Genomic DNA, 20,206 nt, shown 5'->3' on the forward strand with positions numbered 1-20,206 from the left:
ACTAAACCATATTGCAGATAAAATCAGAATAAGAAAATGATTTCCAGAAAATTCAGTGGTTCCCTTTGGTGGGGAAGGAAGGTTGTGTAGGAGAAAGGGCATGGGATGGGGTGGGGAGGACGAAGGCCACATTCCATTTCCTGATTTGGGTGGTGGTTATTTTATTTTATTTTTAGAAGATAGAATTATATATATATGTATTTTCTTTTTCTTTTTCTTTGGCTGCGTTGGGTCTTCGTTGCTTCATCTTTCTCTAGTTGCGGTGAGCAGGGGCCACTCTTCATTGTGTTGTGCGGGCTTCTCATTGCAGTGGCTTCTCTTGTTGCAGAGCACAGGCTTCAGTAGTTGTAACATGCGGGTTTCAGTAGTTGTGGCACACAGGCTCAGTAGTTGTGGCTCGCAGGCTCTAGAGTGCAGGCTCGGTAGTTGTGGCCATGGGCTTAGTTGCTCTGTGGCATGTGGGATCTTCCCGGACCAGGGCTTGAACCCGTGTCCTCTGCATTGGCAGGTGGACTCTTAACCACTGTGTCACCAGGGAAGTCCCAACACCCCAGTGTTCATAGCAGCATTATTTACAATAGCCAAGACATGGAAGCAACCTAAATATCCATCATCAACAAGTGAATGGATAAAGAAGATGTGGTACATATATACGATGGAATATTACTCAGCCGTAAAAAAGAATGAAATAATGCCATTTGCAGCAACATGGATGCACCTAGAGATTATCATACTGAGTGAAGTAAGACAGGGAAAGACAAATATCATATGATATCACTTACATGTGGAATCTAAAGATACAAATGAATTTACTTACAAAAGAACAATAGATTCACAGACATAGAAAATGAACTTACAGTTACCAAAGGGGAAAGTGAGGGGAGGGATAAATTAGGAGTTTGGGATTAAGACATATACACTACTATATATAAAACAGATAAACAACAAGGACTTACTGTATAGCACAGGGAACTATATTCAATATCTTATAATAACCTATAAGGAAAATGAATCTGAAAAGAATATATACATATATTTATGTAAAATGTAACGTATATAATATATATATAACTGAATCACTTTGCTTTACACCTGAACCTAACACAACATTGTAAATCAACTATACTTCAATTAAAAAAAAAGAAAAAAATGTATTAAAAAAATTAAATAAACAATAGTACTGAGGCTTCCCTGGTTGCAGAGTGGTTAAGAATCCGCCTGCCAATGCAGCGGACACGGGTTTGAGCCCTGGTCCAGGAAGATCCCACATACCACAGAGGAACTAAGCCAGCGAGCCACAAGTACTGAGCCTGCGCGCCTAGAGCCCGTGCTCCACAACAAGAGAAGCCACTGCAATGAGAAGCCTGCGCACCGCAACAAAGAGTAGCCCCCGCTCACCGCAACTAGAGAAAGCCCGCGTGCAGCAACGAAGACCCAATGCAGCCAAAAATAAATAAATTAATTAATTAAACAAAACAATAGTACTGATCTTGAAGAGGTAGCAGTGAGTGGTGGCGTGAAGTGAGATCTTAGTTCCCTGCTCAGGAATTGAACCTGGGTAGCCTGGATGAAATCCAGGAATCCTAGCCACTAGAGCAGCTTAGGGCTAGAGGCTAGAGGCAAATTTTCCCTGGCCCTTGCCCCCAGTGCAAAATGCATTTCTCAAGGAGGCCAAAACTGTAAAAAACAGGCACAAAGTTTATCATTAGAGACACAGCACAACAGCGCAACGAGTGGGAGAGCACACAGAGAAACAGTTTGTTAAGAGAGAAGCAAGGCAGAGATGCACACCCGGAGGGCAAGGGTGTGGGCGTCCTCCCTAACGAGGAGCGCAGGAAGGAGGCGGTTAAGTCATTTATACAGGGCAGTTCTTCCAGGTCTATGTTTACCTTTGGCCAATTATCTGGTTTCTTTTCCACACCTGACCTGCGCTAGGACACTCCCCAATACTCATGCGCAACTTTTTCCCAAGATGGATTCCAGCCCAGAGGCCTATGGGACGGCCTTGGCATCCCATATTATGGGGCGGTGCCCCCTCCTTTCTGCCCAAGGAGCGTTTCTGCGCATGTGCAATGTCTCCCTTGCCCCAAGGATGGGAAATATATGACCTCTTGATCTTTACTCAAATAGGGTTTAGCCCCTCTCTGTTCCTGCCTTAAAGTGTCCACAGGAGACAAAGCGGGCTATTTACCCTGTTTCTGTTCTTATTTCTATTTCAAAGTGCAAACAGGAGGCTGGTTGTAAATATCTAACCTGGAGCCCACCTATCTCCTGTCTCAGGAAATGCAAACAGGAAGCTAGTTGCAAGTGTCCGGCCTGAAGCCCATCTTTTTCTCACCCCAAGAAATGTAAACAGGAGGCCATTTGTAAATGCCTAGCCTGGAGCCCATCTATCTCCTGCCTCAGTACAAGTAAGCTTGTGGCCATGGCAAACACTCATTAAGGTGATACACGAGGAATTCCCTGGTGGTCCAGGGGTTAGGACTTGGCACTTTCACTGCCAGGGCCCAGGTTTGATCCCTGGTCAGGGAACTAAAATCCCACAAGCTACGTAGTGTGGGAGAAAAAAAAAAAAAAGGTGATATATGAAAAGCTTTAGCTTTGAGAAATGTTGATTGAAAGAAATCAGTAGATTTTGGGCCCGGGCTCATTCAATTTCCACCACTTATTATGGGTATTCTCTGGTACCTAACCTCTTCAAGTCTTAATTCCTTCATCTGCAAAATGGGAAAAATAATAGTACCTGTGTCACAGGGCTGTTAGCATGGGGCCTGGTGCAGAAGCAATTCTGGAGGTGGGGTAGGGGTGAAACCCTAACCTTAAGGCAGGACTTAATATCCTTAAGGCATGTTTGCAAGCTGAGTGTTTGAAAGCCAAACAAATGGCCAAATATTAAAGCAGCTCATTTCCAGGAAACAAATATTTTACAGTATTTCCTAATCAAGGTCCGTGTAGACTGCTTCCCTCTGACCCATTCCAGCTACCAGGGAGGGACATCCAGGCACTTCCCTTCCACAGGGGAACTTGGGTCAGGTGCCTGGGGTGGGGAGAGGAAAGGGGGCCGCTCTACCACCAAGGCAAGAGACAGACCAGCCCCCGCTCTCACACAGTTCCTGGGGAGGACTCTCAATGACTGTGGAGCCCCATATGCAGTACTGAGCTCTGGCTCAGCCTGTCAGAGGCTGGGGTACAGCAGAGCCCTGGGCAGAAGGGAGGCTCAGCCAGGCAGTTGGCAGAGGCCAGGCCTCTGCTCTGTCCTGGGGTGGTAGTATGGTAGTAGCTGTTGCATATGAAACACAACTCCCAGGCCGAAAGGTGGTTTGGGCATCAATATATAATGTGTGGAAATGAAAGCCTAAGAAAGTCAAGAGCTTCCCAGGGAATTCCCTGGCAGTCCAGTAGTTGGAATCCCTGGTCGAGGAACTAAGATCCCACAAGCTGCGAGGTGCAGCCCAAAAAAAAAAAAAAAAAGTCAAGAGCCTCCTGTAACTCAGGAGTGAAAATAATTTCCCGTTTATTTTGTATCATAAGAGCGAGGAGGACAATTTTATTCCAACAGTACCTTGTGTCGTTTGAAAATCTATTAAGGTAAAATGTGCTAAAGGAGAGTTTCTGTTTCATGTTCTGTTTTGCACTTGTTTCTGTTGCTTTTTCAGTATTTGGCTGACGGCTTTCCAGAACTGAGCAAGGTACAATTTAAGAACGTTAAAGAATCAATGCAATTCATGAACCTGGTTAAGTAAAATAACTTTTTAAGGCACTTCCCCGGTGGTTAAGACTCAGCACTTCCACTTCAGGGGGCACAGGTATGATCCCTGGTCGGGAAACTAAGATCCCACATGCTGCACGGTGTGGCCAAATAAATAAATAAATAATAACTTTAAAAAGTAAAATATTTAAATGTATTTCCCCCCTAAAGTGGCTTCCTACATATTAAAAATCCCCAAACCACAAAAACCCATAAAAAGACAAGGTTCAAAGAGATTATCCTGCCATACTAAGTTATGTGCAGGTGCTGAAGACACCCTCCTCCATCTCCAGAGCCTTCTCTGTTGTGAAAGGCATCTTCCTCCTTCCATTCACCAGGCCTCAAATCTTTAATCTGCTTCAACACCTAACCCACACCCCCCAGCTCCAAATAACCCTGCAATCCGGGATTCAGACCCACGAACTCCTCCAGGAAGGGCCTGAGGCTCAGCTCGTCTGCGGAGCCGCCACACCTGGGCCGGCAGCCTCACCTGCAGGCTGCTTCCTGCCTGGCTGGCACCTCACCCTGGACGCCCAAGCCTGGGCTCAGACACAGAATAAACAAGGCCCCCTAGGGGCTCCACTGAGGCAACCGGGACTCGTCACCCCCAAGACTGTTACCTGAGTCTTTAAGTAAAAAACCTTAGGCAGCATTTTAGCTGAGTGGGAATATCAGGTCGTGTCAGCAGGAATTTTATCTTAGTTGCTGGAATAATGGACTGTTTCATACACCCATCGCTGAGTGCACAAGAAGCCTTTTAAACCAATTGTAGATCCGTTCCTGCTAAGCAAAAAGAAAGAAAAAAAGGGAAAAAATTTTGTTTTTAGTTTTAGTTTTGATTTTTATCCAAGTTATACATTAATGTAGTTTAAAGTATCAAATAGATCCATAAGGTTTGTTACAATAAAACAAAACAGCAGGTTCCTGTCTCCCTCACTGCAGTTTCCCATCTCCGAGGCAAACATTTTCCCCCTCTTAGATTTTAATTTTGATATTTACCTTTGTTTCTAAATCACATACTTCTTCATTTTTCAATTTTAAGCTATATTTATTGCTATATTCTGTTGATATTCTGCATTTTATGGTTGTGTAATGAACCATCCCAAAACAAACTTAAACAACAATAGTTTCTTTTGATCACAAACTTGTAATTTGGGCAGGGTTTGAAGAGAACACTTTGTGTTTACTCTGGGACACTTTAGTCGGGGTGGCTGGACAGGACAAGGGGCCAGAACAGGTAGAGTCCTTGAAACCAAGTCTCCCTAAAACTGAGTTCCGCTGCCGAGTTTATGATGAACGTCTCTATCCAAAACTTTATTCCCCTTCTCGTCCTGTCCCTGTTCCCCTCAGGATTGAGGAGGATCAAAGAAAAGGGGGAACTGAAACTGAGCAGGACCCACGAGGCCTTTCTGGGTACAAAAGTCCCGCTGTGCCCCCCATCTCTTGTTTGTAGGAATAAAGTCGCCTAGGCCTTCCCTGAGTTCCAAAGAACAGACACAAGTGGTTACTCATTAGAAAAGTGAGGGAATGCAGAAACAGAGGAAAGCCCTCAAGCAAGAAAAGTAAGAATAGCTTAGACAATAGAGTCACAGGATGTCTAGTTCCTTCTCAAGGATTATAGGTAGCAATCTGACACAAATCTTTGAGGTGCTTTGCAGGAATGAAGACCCTCCCACCCAGGTGGAGGATGGTAACTACATACTGACCACAGGCACTTAGACCCCAGACTGGCTGGAACCAGAAGGTTGATGCTTAAGATTCCCGAAATAGCACCCGGACCACCAACCAATCAGAAGAAAGTCCACAATCTGATCATGTACCTCCAAACCCTCACCCTGTATTGCTGCCTTTAAAACCCCTTCCCTGAGAGCCATCAGGGAGCTTCAGTCTTTTGAGCATGAGTTGCCCTTTCTCCTTGGTTGGCACCTGAAAAAAACTTTACCACAACCAATGTCAGTAGATGGGCTTTGCTGATTGCTGGGGGAGGGTACCCACGATCCCTTTGGTAACATCCTGAGGCTTCAGGAAGACTCCTATCTTGGTTGCAAAGGAAAGAAACCAAGTGTGAAGTAGCTTTAGGGGGAAGGGAATTGATGGAAAGGGTCCTCATGGTACGTGAACTACCACAAGGCAGAAAAGCCCACCACACGGAGGTGCCTCTGGGTCTCCTGGGGTGCGGGAAACCCGGTGCCTCCGAGGCTCTCCGTCTCCCTTCTCTGAGACCGCTTCCCTTCCTCCTGGTGTACACTGTTTCCTTCACGGTGACTTTCTGGAAACATGAGCTTCTATGTCTTGCAGACTACCATCCTGGGGAGACAGTGACACCCTCTCCCAATTTTAGTTAGGATAGACCCCAGGAAAGAATGGGCCAGGTGCCCACCCCGGGTCCCATCAGAGATGTCGTGGTACAGAATGGTGGCTCCTGGGGACCCACGCAGGTGGGAGGGATGGGCTAGAAGCTGGGGAGCAGGTCCCATAAAGAGACAGGGCCCCTGGGAAAACAACCCCAGAGGCCCTTTGGCCCCGTTCACCGACCAAGCCCACTCCTGTCTTGGGGCCGTGCCCACAAGTAGCCCCGGGTGGTTCCTGGACGTCTCTGCCACCTATGCCCCCTCCTCAGCACTGCTTTTCCTCCGCTGCCATCAACACCGTCCCCACCGCCTGCCACACTAGAAAGGCGACTTCCCCTCCCGACCATAAGCTCCCAGAGGACACGGCACATAGAAGGCACTCACTGCTGTTGATAAATGAGTGAAGGACAAAGGTCATATCGCCTCACGGCCCTGATGAGAATCCTCCCGGGGCTCTGATGGCCCACAGCACACAGGGCACGCTCTCTGGCTGCCATAAGGGTCAGTGGGGATCTACCCCGTTCCTACCTCGCCAGCACCTCCCTGCCCATCCTCTGGGCACCCTCTGATCCTAGTGACCTCCACCCTTCACGGCTCATGTCAGGAATCTCCGAACCTCAGTTTCTTCGCCCACGTGGGCCGGCTGCGCGCGCTTTCTTCTTCTGAGCACCCACCCTTCACGGCTGGGAACACACACCCCAGCCTCTGATCTTCGCTAGAACCTTGTCCTGCAGTAACCTCATTTGCGTCTACGTCTCCCTCCCCCATGGCGACCGGAGGCGGCTCCTTGAGGACACGTGCAGGTGCTCTGGGACAGCTGGAGGAACGACCACGGCTTCCTTTTTGACGAGATTTGGGTCTCATCACCCCCTTTATCAACAGTCCCCTGAGCGAGGGGCCACAGGGGGCTGTCTCCCTCATTGGACCATGGACGTGTGCAGGCCAGTGCCCTGCACGTGGGTGGTGTCAAGGACACCTGCTGAGTGAGTAGACGCAGATGAAGGACGCAGCTGACGTTGTGGGGCAGAGCGCTGGGCCATTTGCTCTGAACCCACAGGCAGGGGCGTTTGGGGGAGGGCAGATGCCTGAACCCTGGACCTGGCTGGGCAGAGTCTGGCTGTGTCACTTTGGCCAGAGACCTACCTCCTTTCTGGGTGCAGTTCCCCCTTCTGTCAAATGGGGTGGAGGTGCCGGGGCTGCTATGGGTCCCCCAGCTCTAGGGCCATCAGGGCGAGGCCAGCCTCTGCTTCCCCAGCAAGTCCAGGCAGCAACGGTCTTCCCTGCTGACCAAGCTGGCTACGATTTACCACGGTCTGGGGCGCTGGGGCCGTGAGGAAGGGTGTCCAGCCTGCGTCCATGCTGCCCGAGAGAGGGCCCAGCACGCTGGCCCACCACCATCCTGAGGGCGCCCCTCCGTGGGGCTCTGCTCTGCCCTCAGCTCCCAGGCTCCACGGGAGGCCCTGGGGGACAGCGCGAGGAGAGAGGGGCTCTGCTCCTCCGGGGGCGGGCAGGTGAGAGGATGAGGGCAGGGCTGGGATGCCTGGCTGCCCAGGCTGCAGAAGCACCCAGAAACCTCTTCATCCAAATACCAAACCACTGGACCCTCACTATTTCCCTTCCAGATAGCTGGTTCTAGAAGGCTCTGGGGCAGGAGCAGAGAGGGAACGGTGGTCTCTGGGATGTCTTGGGGGTGGCAGGATGGACAGACCGAAGGCTGGTCAAGGTGCTGGAGGAGGAGAGAAGGGAATTCAGGGCGGGCACAGTGATGTCTCTTTTGTCCCCCTCTGGCACCCGGCCCAGCGCTGGGGGTATGTGAGCCACGGCCGGCCGGTGGCCGAGACCAAGGCAGCCAGGCCCCGTCACCACTCCAGCCGTGGCGAAGCCCTCCTACAAGGTGCTCCATTGAAGTTTCCTTTGAAGAAAACTCACTGAAATCAGATCAAGTGAGCTTGTTAATACCAACACCCCAGGAATCAGCCTGGTGGAACTGGGACCTTGGTCCCCATGGGGTTTTAACCCTAGTTTCTGGCGGCTCCTGGGGAAGCCAACCTGTGTTTCTCTAGTCTGCTGGGGAAACTAGAAGCACAGGCTTAGGTCAAACCAGCCGGGGAGAGAGCCGAGTGTGGTGGCCTCCCACCTCTGCCCCTGGGTCCCCAAGGATCACTTGGTGCTCAGGCAGATAGCAGGCAGTCGACTGGGCCAGGCCAGGGCCACCAGGAGCACACCTGCCCCTCTCTGGTCAGGAAGGCCGGTCTGGGGGCCCCTCCCCTCGGGCAGGGCCAGGCCTCGCTCTGCCCCCAGGTTCCCTTGCTGCTGCCAGGGCACAGGATCGGGACAGGAGATGCTGGGGTGCTGGCCCCCCCTAAGGAAGGTGGACAGGGCCACCCAGAGCTCCAGCCTTGGAAGTGGGGGTGGGCGGCACAGGGCCCAAGCCCCCGTCCTGGGGCCACAGAGGGCGGCAGCCGGCAGAGAGGAAGTGCTGGGGTGGGGATGGACACAGCTCCATGCGGCGCGGTGACGGGTGAGCCTGCCGTCTTGCATACTAATTCCATTTCTAATCAGCCAGAATGAGGCGCTGGCATCAATCTGCCACGCGGCCAGCTCTGTGAATCATCCTGGAACTGCCGGGAAGGCTCCCAAGGGTGGCAACCCCAGCTCAGCTGTGACGGGTGGAGCCCGGGCCAGGTCCCCCGTCCTGGGTCCAAGGGGCACCCCACTACCCTGGCCACCCCGGTGCCCCACACACCAGGCAGCACTCACACTTGATTTTATTCCATGACTCTGATTTACTGAAAACCCCTGGTTTTCCGGGCACGGGAGGGCAGTGGGTAACCTGGCAGAAGGGGCGCTGGCCTCCCAGGAGGACCAGGTCTAGCTCTGTGCTGCTGAGCACCGGCCAGCCCCACCCTCCCCCTCCAGTTTGAAAAGCAAGCTGCAAAAATGAAACAGAATGACAAAATAAAAACAAAACCCTGAGTTGTTAAAAACCAAATTAAGAATCCCCGTTGGTGCCCGAAGTTTCTATTCCTAATGGGAGTGGGGGAGGGGTGGGCCGGCTGGCGGCTTCAGTCCTGTTCCTCCGCGAGGTCCTGGCCGCCCTGCTCGTCCTGCCAGTCTAGGAGGCCCTCGGTGCCGGGTCGCTTCAGGATGGCGTTGTACTTGAGGGCCGTGGCCTCTGCCCGCAGCACCACCTCCACCAGGCTGAAGATGCTGACGACCTGAGGCAGAGCAGAGCCCAGCAGGGAACGCGGGTGCCGGTGAGGGGGCGGCCCGGGGGGCTGTCCACCCAGCCGGGCCCCGGGGCCCCTCGCTCTGCCTCCCTAGGCCTCCACTGGCTCATCTGTAAGCGGAGCTTGTTCAGGGCTGAGGCCGTGGGGTCCCGGTGCGAAGCAGAGGAGCCACGCGCTGCTGTGGGCAATGCCTGCTGGGGCCGCTCAGTGCCAGAGAGAAACCACTGGGGTCCGGGTCTGCTCTTTGAGGCATGTCGTAGGTAAAAAGCTGTTTCCTTGGGTCGGAGATCTATAGGGTTCATCAGATTCTCAAAAGGACACCCGAAGTTAGGGGCCCTGCTTTAGGGAGGTGGGCAGAGGCCGCTGCCTCTCCCCAGGGTGGGTGATTCCGGGGAAGGAAGGTGCTGCCAGGAGGCTAGGCCCAAGGAGTGGTGACGGGGAGCCGCTGCTGGCCTTGCTGGGTAGAGCCGGGAGCCGGGGGTAGGGGGAGCCCAGGAGGGGAGGCCCGGGGAGTGCGCCCAGGAGGCAGGAGGGGGCTCGCCAAGAGTGGGGTGGACGGGGACCCAGTGGCGCTCCGGAAAAGCTGCCCCACCCCCGGGTCTGACCTGCTGCGCCGGCCCCTGCTCCGCGTCCTCAGGCTCCCAGACAAGCGTGAGCTCCGGCTTCTTGCCCACCTTCTGGAAACGGTATGACTGCAGTGGCAGCGCCTGGGGGTGCACACACCTGCATCTCAGGACCCGGGCTCTAGGCGCCGCCTCTTAATCTCTGACCCTGCAAGGCCCCCAGTGCTTGGAAGCAGTCCCTCGCCTTGGCCCACCTCTGACTGGCCTCAAGGGAGCTCCCTGCCCTGCTGCCTGACAGTGGCTGCTTGACCTTTGACGGGGGGTGGCCCGCACCCTCGCCTCTTGCCTCTGGCCAGCTTCTGGGCGGCCTTGAGAGGCCACCTTCACTGAGGGGCGGGGGCCGGGGGGCACCGGTGGCTCCACGTGTTATTCGGGGCAGGTGGTGGGTCTGTCCTGCCCCATCAGGGACCATGCCTGTAGGGTCGAGGTGGACCGGGCACCTGAGGCTGGAGGGCTGCCGCCCCTACCGGCCCTGGGTCTGTTAGCACAGACTGAGGGCTGCGTTGTGAGCAGAGGCGATCTAGACCTGAACTCCATGCTGTTCAGTGAGCTTCAGGACGAGAGCCCGGCTTGATTCCTGCTGACTCCATTCTGTCTCTCCTGCTTTAATCCATTTCATTCATACCACTACGTGCCGCGTTCTGCACTCCCCAAGGTCCTCTGGGTGTTGGGAAATTCAAAGCCAAGGTCGGGGGCCAGGTGGTGACTCACTAACCACAAGGTCAGCTGGAACAGGTCCCTCAGGTGGCATTAGACTGGCACCAAGTACCCTTGGAAAGAACCTCGAATGAAGCACCCCCCAGGGCAGGACCAGGGCAAGGGCTAGCCTCTTCCTGCTTTTCAGGGGACACAACTTCCAGAGTGGCCACGGACCATTCTCTCTGGTCTTTCCTTCCCCTATGTTCCTTTAAAAAATCTCCCAAAGCCTGCCTACCCTGCTTCCTATACTGGTTATGGATGGACCTGATCTCTGGTTGCTCAAGTCCTTGGGAAAGAGGCCCAAGCCTGACCCTCGGCCTGGATCCCTGATCCCAGGCAGGCGTGGCTGGCTGTCTCGGCAGGACCCATCGGGTGAACTTGGTGCCAGTACAACCCACAGCTGAGCGAGGGGCGCAGTGTCACTGCTCGTGTGTCTACCAAGGGCTGTTTCCCCAGATGCTGGGGAAACAGGGAGGAGACCCAGCAGTGGGAACAGGGACAGGCAGGTGGGAAGGGAATGTGCTAAGTGGACGCGGCTCGGTGCTCCCTCTGCCTGCCCAGAACACCCCTAACCTTGGCCCTGGCAGCCCCCGGTACTCACATTACAGTAGATGCGCTTCTGTACCCCGTAGCGTAGCACCAGCACGTCGAAGGCTTGGCTCAGGACGCCCATCACCATGGCTTCCGACTCCAGTGGGCCGCTCTCCTGCAGGGCAGGGCTCCAGCCAAGGCTCGGCCAGGGGATGCAGTTTCCCCCCAGGGCCCACCCCAGCTGCCAAAGGCCCCGGACTCCTGGAGCCCTCCCTGTGAGCAGGCGCCCTGGCGGGAAGGTGGGGTGGAGGGAAGGGGAGGGATGACAGGCTGGTGGCCTCACCTTGACCAGGATGGCAAAGAAGAGGCTGGTGCTGAGCTCCTGCACACGCTTGGATGCCATGCGGCGGTCATTGCAGTGGTCAGCCTGCTTCTGCAGGGCATCGGGCTCCACATCTGGAAGCTCCCCGTAGCCTGGGCAGAGAGTGGTCGGGGGCCCACTGGCGGGTGCTGTGTGTGTGCCGTCCTTGGTGGGGTTCTGGGCAGCATGGTGCCCCTGGCCCGGGTCAGATGGGGCCTGGGAGCCCTGCGCAGAGCTGAGGCCTCCCTGATGCCCAGCGTGGGAGGGCCGAGAAAGGGGGGCTTGCCACGGTGAGGGCCCTCGAGCCCCTAGCACACGCTCACAGGGGAGGTTCTGGCACAGGCTCCCCTACTGCTTGGGCTGCCCACCCCTTGGGGCCTTCACAGTCACGGCAGTGTGGCCTCTGGCCGCTGGGCACCCACTCTGGGTGGGGGGAGTAGCCCTTAGCGGGGCACAGGCTGGCACCGCCCCCTGTGCTGCACCCCTTACCCAGCGTGGCGGCCAGGAGGCGATGCACCAAGACGTCCGCGAAGCGGCGGATGGGCGAGGTGAAGTGCGTGTAGAGCGGCACATTGAGGGCGTAGTGGCGGAACTGCGCCTGGTCCTGCAGCACCCCCGAGCAGAAGTACAAGGCCATCTGGGGAGGTGGGGCGGACCTCAGAGCCTGGCCAGGCTGGGTGCGGGCTGGGTGTGCTCCACGAGCCGGGGAGACTCAGAGCCTCACGAGGGGCGGTCTTGGGGGCGTGGACCCACCTGCCAAGCTGCGGGCAGCTGAGCAAAGCCGGGCAGGCCCGAGGATGTCAGGAGCTGTTCTGTGTGAGGGGACCCCTGGGGCTGCCATGAGACTGGGCGGAGCCGTGGGTGCCCTTGCCCCTCTCCTGCTGAAGGCAAGGGTAGGTCTTGCCCAGAGCCCCTCTGCCAATGACCGGAAGTGGGGTGGGCTGGGGGGAGAGGCTGTGTGTTTCTTGCTGGGAACCCTTAAGATGCTGAAGGGACTCCTCCCTCAGAGCCCTGGGGGACCTGCCACCAAAGCCCTCGGGGAGGGGAGGGGAGGGGAGACCCTGTGCTGAAGTCAGAGGACAGCGGGGAGGGGCTGGAACTCATCCTCCTCCACAGCCGGTCACTGCTGAGTCTTAAGGGCTGTTACTGCCAGGAATCAGGAGGAGGGATCGTTTCTGGCTGGCCCCCTCCCCAGGACAGGGCTGGGGGAGCTACACTGAAATGGGGAGCAGGAGAGAAAGCCCGTGGGCCTGCCAGACCGGGGGCTGCAGGACTTCGCCAGGACACAAAGCCCAACACCACCATGTGGCCAGAGCGGGAGGTAGGAGAGAAGGCCCAGGATGCCCTCCACCCAGAGCAAAACGGGCGCCTGGCTCTTCCTCTCTGGCCCTGGTCCAGTCTTTGGTCTTAGCCGACCTTCTGCCCTCTAGTCCTCATCCCTGCCCTGCTGAAGGCCACGCCTGCACCCCAGCACCTCTGTGCCCCCAATACTCCACCTCTCACCAGCCAAGGGAGGCAGTGGTTGGCCAGTCTCCCAGTCTCAGCCCTTCTTGCCCCTGACAACCTGTCCTGAGACCGAGACCCAGAGCTCTGAGTTCAAAAGGCCCTCCTGCAGGGCAGGAGTTAGGAATGTGGCCCAAGGAGAGACGCTGAGCTTCTCTAGGGGCCCAGCAAACAGCCTGGCCCGCACGGTGCAGCTGTGCTGAGAGCCTTGGCCACGGGCCCTGAAGCCGCTTGCCCTGCGCTCCCCGAGTTCTCAGGGCTGGGGATCCAGGACCCGCGGCTGCCTGGGAGCAAGTGACCGGGTTCCTCTGCCAGGGCCAAAGTCACACCCTCGTGTGTTCGCTCGCTCCCTCCCTTGCCGCTTGCTCACCCTCACACCCTCCCGTGTGTTCGCACAAATGGACAGCCGGCTCCGGTTACTCTGTGCATGACGGCCTTGGAATCCAGGACGCAGCTGGCGGTGCCCTGCTCGGCTACCCAACTCTGCTTCCCTTCCAGCTCCCGCTAGGCCCTGGGTTACATCTCGGGTAAGTCACTGGGGGAGGGAGCAGCCTCCACTGTGAGCCATGTTTGGACCTTGTTCTCAGAAGTGGCCCAGTTCCCCAGATGAGCTGGGCTGAGGAGGGCAGGGAACGGCAGCTTCATCGGGCCTGTATGTGGTGTCAAGCCCAGTGGCCAGAGACACACGCCCCCCTCTCCATGGCGGGTGCTTTACAGTGCTTGGTGCGGGACAGACATCGGTGACTGGGGGCAGGGTAACGGCCGCCAGACCCAGACGGACCTGACGGTCCCATTCCTGGCAGAGCTGTGAGGTCTCAGAAAACAAGTCGGTTGCAACCAGCTGAGACGATCTGGTTCTTGGGAAACAGACTGAATCTGCCCAGTGACCGAGCCCCTGAACGACGGTCTATCACTGCTCCCAGGCCGGGCTGCGGCCCACTGCTGGACCCATTAGCACCCACAGCTCCCGCTGACCTGACAGTCCACGGCGGCGGCTCCTTCCCAAGATGCTCAGCTGGAGCATCGGCCTTGGAGAGCTGCGACTGGCTGCCAGGAGCAAGCCCACCGTCTGCCTCCCAGGTGGCCGGCCTGTCCTCTAGCTGCAGACACAGCCTCACGGCCTCACTTCCCCCTCTCCCAACCGGTTGCGACAGGGAGATTTCTCTGCCCGGGACCCACAAGCCACAGTGGGGGCTAAGGACCGGCCCCTGTGCAGGCTACTGCGGGAGACCAACGTTCTCTCTCCCCTCCAGGGTTCCCATCTGACCATGAGTTGCTGACCAGGCCCCATTCCCTTGCCCGAGCTGGTCTGGTGTGTGGGGTCCGGGCCCTGGAGTCTTGGGACGTGCCCTGGCGTGGCTCCCCGCCTGCTGCCAGGAAGCAGAGCCCCAGAGGCCATGCAGGGGGGCAGCAGGGCAGCAGGGCAGCGGGGCTTGAAATGTCTCCTCTAACTGAGCCCACAGGCAAGTCTGGGCAGGAGGCAGCAGGCCAAGCTCAGGAGCCCAGGGACTTCCTGTGCTGGGTGTTGCCGGGGGGCACCCTCCCCAAACCTCCCCTAAGGTTCTCCGAGCCCGCGGAGGCATGGGTGCTCCAAGGTGAAGGCGGAGGATGGAGGACTGGCCCTTCCTTACCTGCATGGGCCGGGAGCACATGTTGGTGAGCACCTCCTTCCGGGCCAGTGAGTACTTGTCATCTCCAAATGTCTCCATCAGACTTTTCTGGAAGGAACCCATGTGATACGCAGTCAGGCTTGGGGAGAGGCTCTGGGGCCCCATCACCCACTGATCATCTGGCCCTGGGGAGGAAAGGTCAGCCGAGGGGCCCAGCCCTGTTCAGATGGCCATGGGTGGGGTGCAGGGGGGCCGGCAGCCCCCAGACTGTGTCCCACACTGGGTCTGCCTCGAGGGTCCTGGCTTGAGGTCAGTCCTTCCATGTCCAGCTGGCTGGCCTGGGTGGGCTGGTTTACCCCAGGCCTGGAGCACAGATGGGGACAGTCTCCCTCCTGTGCAGTGCGAGCCGAGGCCATGGATTCCTGAGCCCCATGCTGCTCAGTTCCAGGTGGGGAGCATCTGATACCCCTTCCCGTGAAAAACAGCCTCTGGCTTCCAATAATCCCAGCCCCTACGGAAGCCTCTGGGTCCGAGTCCGGCCCATCCCTGGCCACAGGACCCCTGCCCACAGCTGAGCCCTGAGGGGACTCCCTCGGTCTCCCGGGCTCCCTCCCAGGCCCTGTGAGCTGCAGGCTTTGTCCCCAGGCCCTCCCCTCTCCCTTGGGGTGGGGGTGGGGTCTGGCTAAAGGGTAACGGACCCTGGTGGGATGCAGAGGCCTTCTTCCTCCTTCCCTAAGCAGGGCCTCCCCGGCCCCTGTGCTCCCAGCACTCACATTGAGGGCTCCTGCAGAGCTGAAGTCCATGGGCAGCCCCATCTGGTCACAGAATTCCACCAGGTCGTTGAGCATCTTGGTCTGGGGTGGGGGGTGCCGCCGTAGCAGGGCTCGCTCGGGGAAGGTGCAGTGGATCTTGCGGGCCACAGCCATGTTGGCCAAGAGCATGAACTCTTCCACGAGCCTGCAGTGGGGAGGGACCGCGGGGGTCGTTCTTTCCTGCTTCTCTGCTAAGCTGGCTCTCTTGCACCCTTGTGTCAGCTTCAAGCTGCCCCCCCCCCCCCGGCATCCAATCTACTTTGCTCCTGCAAGTTGCTTCCCCCTCATTCCTCGGCTCATGCCCCTCACGGCCCTAACCAGTCTGTACTCTTCCCTGCTGATGTGTAAGTTCGTGTGCTGGGTCTCCTACTAGATGGGGATCCTGGACAGCAGGGATGGTGCCTGTCTTATTCCCCCCTGTAGCCCTGGTGCTTGGGACCTCACCTGACCCAGAGAAGGTGCTCAGTAAAGATCTCTGCTGAATGACTAAGCTTCCCAGAACACTGGGGGGCACGTCCAGCTGTAAGGAAACACTATGCCCGGTCAGGCCATGAGGAGTCAGAGGACTCTGCATGGGGCTGTGTAGAGGCAGGCGCGCAGACCCAGAGCCCCCCGTCCCCAGGAGTACGTGGCTTCTTTTCCCCCCGGAAAGATGAGTGTCTCTGAGGATGAACAGGAGAGTCACAGAGGGCAAGAGGAAAGCCGTGCGTTTTGGGACAAGACAAAGGCGTTGCTGAGGTGTTCAAACCACAGAGCCATCCTTCTAGGAGTCAACGCTCCAGGCCTGCATCGCCCGAGCGTGATTAGGGTCCACGAGTGTGAATGGATGTGGCTCCAAAGCAGGCCAAGAGTCACAGGGAGCAGCAGGGACTGACGGGGGAGGGCAGAAGTGTGCCAAAGCGCAGGAGTCAGGCAGAGGGGGACGCCGCATCACCGCGCTGAGCTCAGCACCACCCTCAGCCCCGCGATCTGGGGCAGGAAGCCCACGTGCTGCTGTCCCGCCCAGGGCGCCCGCAGAGGACAAGTGGATCAGGCACGTGTACGAGAGCTGAAGCCTCCAGGAAGGGGCGTGGGTGTGGGCTGGTGCCCTACGTGGGGAAAGCCTCCTCCCTTGGGGAGACTCTTGGGGCCTTGCCCAGCTTAGGGGAGCCTCTTCCCAGCCTTGAACCTGAAGCTCTAGGTTGTAGGTCAAGCCCATGTTTCTCCCACAGAGGCAGGAGAGGTCAGGGAGGAAGCTCTGGCAGGCCTGGCAGCAGCTGGGGGCCCGAAATGAACGTCCCCTTCTGGAGGTGTGGGCAGTGCTTGGGGTTAGCCTCGTCCCCTCCCCAAGCTCTTGGGAAGAAACAGCCAGTGGGGGGACAAGAGCGTGAGTGGGCAGAGCCCCGCCTTCCCCAGGCTAGGCCTCTACGCTGAGGGGTGGCTCTGGTCTGCCGGGCTGTCGCCCAGAGCACGTCTGTCTCCCTGCAAAGCCCACCTTGTGAAGAAGAAGGGCTGTGGAATGCCCCACGGCAGGCACCACCAGGACCTGGCCTGGACCTCGGGAGGAGGCCCACCCATGGCCTGCACTCCTAGCTCCTCCTGTGTGGGCACCGTGGTGGGCCGAGCCCCAGCCTACCACCCACCATGGGGAAGGGCTTGGGTGAAGGACTGCAAGGGTCAGGTCTCAGTGGCCCTTCCGCCATGCAGGAGGCCTGTGTGTAGAATGAGTTTCTTCATTCCCCACTGGGTTGCAGCAACAGTCTTTTAAGCGGCCATCCTGCCTCCCACCCCAAAGCCTGTCCTTGAGCATATCACTTCCTGCTAAACCCCTCGAGTTCATGCGCTGGAACCCGACCACCAAACCTCCTGAGCGAGGCCTACATCCTAGCCCCAGCATGTTCTTGCTGTAGGACCCTGCACAAGTCACCGACCTTTTCTGTTCTATTTTCTTGAACGTGGAACAGGGATAATAATAGCACGTGCTTTGCAGAGTGGCTGTGCAAACCAACAGGAGAAAAACATGTTTCAAGGGCAGACCCTGTGCCTGGCATGACGTCAGCCTCAAGACACGGGAGGTGCTGGGAATTCCCTGGCGGTCCAGTGGTTAGGACTCCGCACTTTCACTGCCGATGGCTTCGGTTCAATCCCTGGTCCTTGGGGAGCTAAGATCCTGCAAGCCGCGTGGTGCCCTGTGATTTCCATCCCTGCCATTTGTCACCCTCCTTTGACCTTTCCATGTCTTCCCTGAAGGGCATCTCCATCCCTCCTGGGCACTTACTGCCTGATTAGTTACCTGGCAACAAGGGTCAGCCTGTCTAGGGCCACCTGTGTCACAGTCTAGCACCATTTGACTCTTCACATTTGGTTTTCATATTTAGATCTTGTCAACTCGAGAGGAGTCTCAAGTCCTGCTAGATTGATGTCTGACTTGATGTCTGCCTGCTGTTGGTCAGACCCTGCAGAACATCATCACGTAAACGCTTCAGATGCACAATTCAGCCATTCATTTGTTGCCTACTCAGCACACGTGACTGTGCCGGGCAGTTCCAGACTTGTCTCCCCATGCAGTCCCAGTATCACTGTGGGCCGGGGGCACACAGGCTGCTCCTTGGAGCCCTGCGGTCTAGTTCAGCTTCAGGCTTGGGCAAGGAGGGAGCACCTGTAACCTTGGGGCTGACCCTGGGCTGCGTTTTGCAAGCGTGGCCAGCAGGGGACAGCATGGCCCCATAGGAGGGTTATGTGAGCTCAGGCTAGGGCAGGGCAAGCAGCAGCGCAGGGCTGGAGGGGCGGGGGCTCCAGCCTGTGTCCCGCCCTCTCTAACCTCACCCCCACCCCTTGGGTCAAAGGAACTGAATGTTCAGGGAGCCGCCTAATGAGCTGTGTTCTAGCTCCTATTTCCTGCAGGGGCTCTCCCGCCTCAGATCTCATATAAGGCGGAAAACACAGGGAAGGCACAGCAGGGTGGAACTGATACCCGAAGCCCCAGGCAGTGATAACAGTCCTCAGTCAAGCTGCTTCTCCAGCGACCCCCTGTACGGTCCCACGAGTCACCTGAGGCTGGTGAGAGAAAAACAAGTGTGCTCCTGTTACCTTGAAAGTCTTGCGAAGCTTTGGTCGCAGGGGCTGACCTTGGACAGGCCCCTTCGTACCTCTGGGGGCTCCACATCCGTGAGTGTCTCAGCCCGCCCCTCAGGACAGGGGGCCGGAGTTAAGAGGGCAGCCTCCCTCCAAGACAGTTCAGAGATACAGCCCATGCCTCCCAGAAAAATGTCAGTGTCACCTAACAGGGAGGTGGCACAGCAGTAAGCCCGATCCCTCGGTGCTGCCACACAGCTCATTAGTGTCCTAGGGTAGCTGCAGGGACCGTCTCCCCACAACCTGTCCGCAAAGTCCTTCTTACACCCCCAGGTGGGGGGCGGGGCGGGGAGGAAGTGCAAGCCTGTGGGCGGGAGAAAGCAGAGCAGCGCCTGGAGCCCGAGCCCATCCAGCCCTGGGGTGCCTGGGAGGGTGCAGCAACGATGGCCCAGGTCCCCCCACGCAGCGTGGCAACAGGAAGGCCAAGGGAAAGGCAAGCGATCAGCAGCCAGATTGCAATGAGTTCAGGATTCACCGTCAGAAACGGGGCCGGGCATCCGGAAGGGGAGCCGGGCTGGCCAGTACTGGGGCGGGGGTAGGTGGGTGTCGCTGCTCTCATCTGGGCCTGCACAGGGGCCCGCTCCTTCGGGGCTCCACAGGTCCTCCTCACGGGTCAGTTCCCGGACGGGCCAGCAGGGGGCGCCCAGCATCTTCCTGCCGCAGGACCTGGGACGTGGCAGGCGCAGCTTAGAACCCAGCAACTTCTGGGCAGGAAAGAGCCTTACTTTATAAACTGCAGCCCTGCGGCCCAAGGTCCAGGGGTCTCTGGGCTCCCATTCAGTGTGTTTTTCCTTGGCCAAAGCCAGCTCTGGGGCTGAAGGCTTTGCTCAGTCAGGGAGAGTGAACAGCGCTCTGAGGGAAGGCAGGCTGATTAGAAGAGGTGCTCCCACAGCTGACCGGTCAGCAAGCACCCCTTCACCCTGATCTCCTCCTGCCTCTGAGGGGCAGAGCTGCATGCCCAGGCCCTCAGAGATGCTCCAAGCTGTCCTGGGTGGTTAGGATGTCCTCTGAGAGCAAACTGCACATACTGACTGGGGTGTGAAACCCAAGTCGGGATGGAGCCCTGCACACTGCCCTGGCCTCAGACTTGCTCCCTGGTCCGGGTACCTGCCTTGATCATAACCCAGCCCCCGCCCCAGCGCGGCACAGGCATGAGCTCACTCCCCTCTGCAGGGGAGGGGGACGGGCGCTGGATCTCAGCAACTGCCTGACAACTGCTCTAAATAGGGCTCAGGAATGGCCACCAGCCAGGATCACCTTCCAGAACCGCAAGCCAAATCCTCAGAGCCGGGGCCTTGGTCTCAGGCCTGGCATCTGCTGAGCATCTGGAGCTCAGTGCCACCAGGGGCCCCATGACCCTGGAGGGCTGGGCCGGCTCTGCTATGACAGACAGATGAAGGTCTAGCCAGGGGGCCGTGCCAGGATGCAAGCTCGGCAGCACTAACTCCGCAGCACCCCACCTACCTGTGCTCTGGGCCTCCAGGTGCTGGAGGGAAGGCTTCTCATCCCAGGGAGGAGGTGAGCAAGCCTAGAGGCCTCAGAGTCCCTCACCTGCTATGGCAGATGGCAGGTAAAGACCACAGGCAAGCTACACACAAGTACACACGCTCCTCACGCGGCAGAG

The 20,206-nt window shown here is 57.4% G+C and overlaps 1 protein-coding gene and 1 non-coding gene across 11 annotated transcripts in view; one reads left to right on the forward strand and one right to left on the reverse strand.

Moving 5' to 3' along the window:
* The first annotated feature begins 2,460 nt into the window (after positions 1-2,460).
* Positions 2,461-2,532, forward strand: TRNAE-UUC. Its single transcript has one exon. It is a non-coding gene; the product is annotated as a tRNA-Glu (tRNA).
* Positions 2,533-8,855: 6,323 nt separating this feature from the next.
* DIS3L2 (DIS3 like 3'-5' exoribonuclease 2) overlaps positions 8,856-20,206 on the reverse strand; it is a 373,313-nt gene continuing 361,962 nt past the window's right edge. For 4 of the 10 annotated variants that reach the window (XM_029224419.1, XM_029224422.1, XM_029224420.1 and 1 more), the window contains exons 16-22: positions 15,430-15,613; positions 14,678-14,764; positions 12,033-12,180; positions 11,526-11,656; positions 11,253-11,357; positions 9,935-10,036; positions 8,875-9,618 (exon numbers count right to left, since the gene is read on the reverse strand). In XM_029224419.1, coding sequence (XP_029080252.1) covers positions 9,457-9,618; positions 9,935-10,036; positions 11,253-11,357; positions 11,526-11,656; positions 12,033-12,180; positions 14,678-14,764; positions 15,430-15,613 — 919 coding nt within the window. In that variant the 3' untranslated portion in view covers positions 8,875-9,456. Of the gene's footprint in view, positions 10,037-11,252; positions 11,358-11,525; positions 11,657-12,032; positions 12,181-14,677; positions 14,765-15,429; positions 15,614-17,215; positions 19,287-20,206 lie in introns of those variants that run through there. The other 6 variants (XR_003793808.1, XR_003793807.1, XM_029224426.1 and 3 more) reach the window with 5 other exon arrangements.

This window comes from Monodon monoceros, unplaced genomic scaffold (assembly GCF_005190385.1).
Source record: "Monodon monoceros isolate NGI ecotype Baffin Bay Population unplaced genomic scaffold, NGI_Narwhal_1 Super_Scaffold_16, whole genome shotgun sequence".
NCBI classification, from domain to species: Eukaryota; Metazoa; Chordata; class Mammalia; order Artiodactyla; family Monodontidae; genus Monodon; species Monodon monoceros.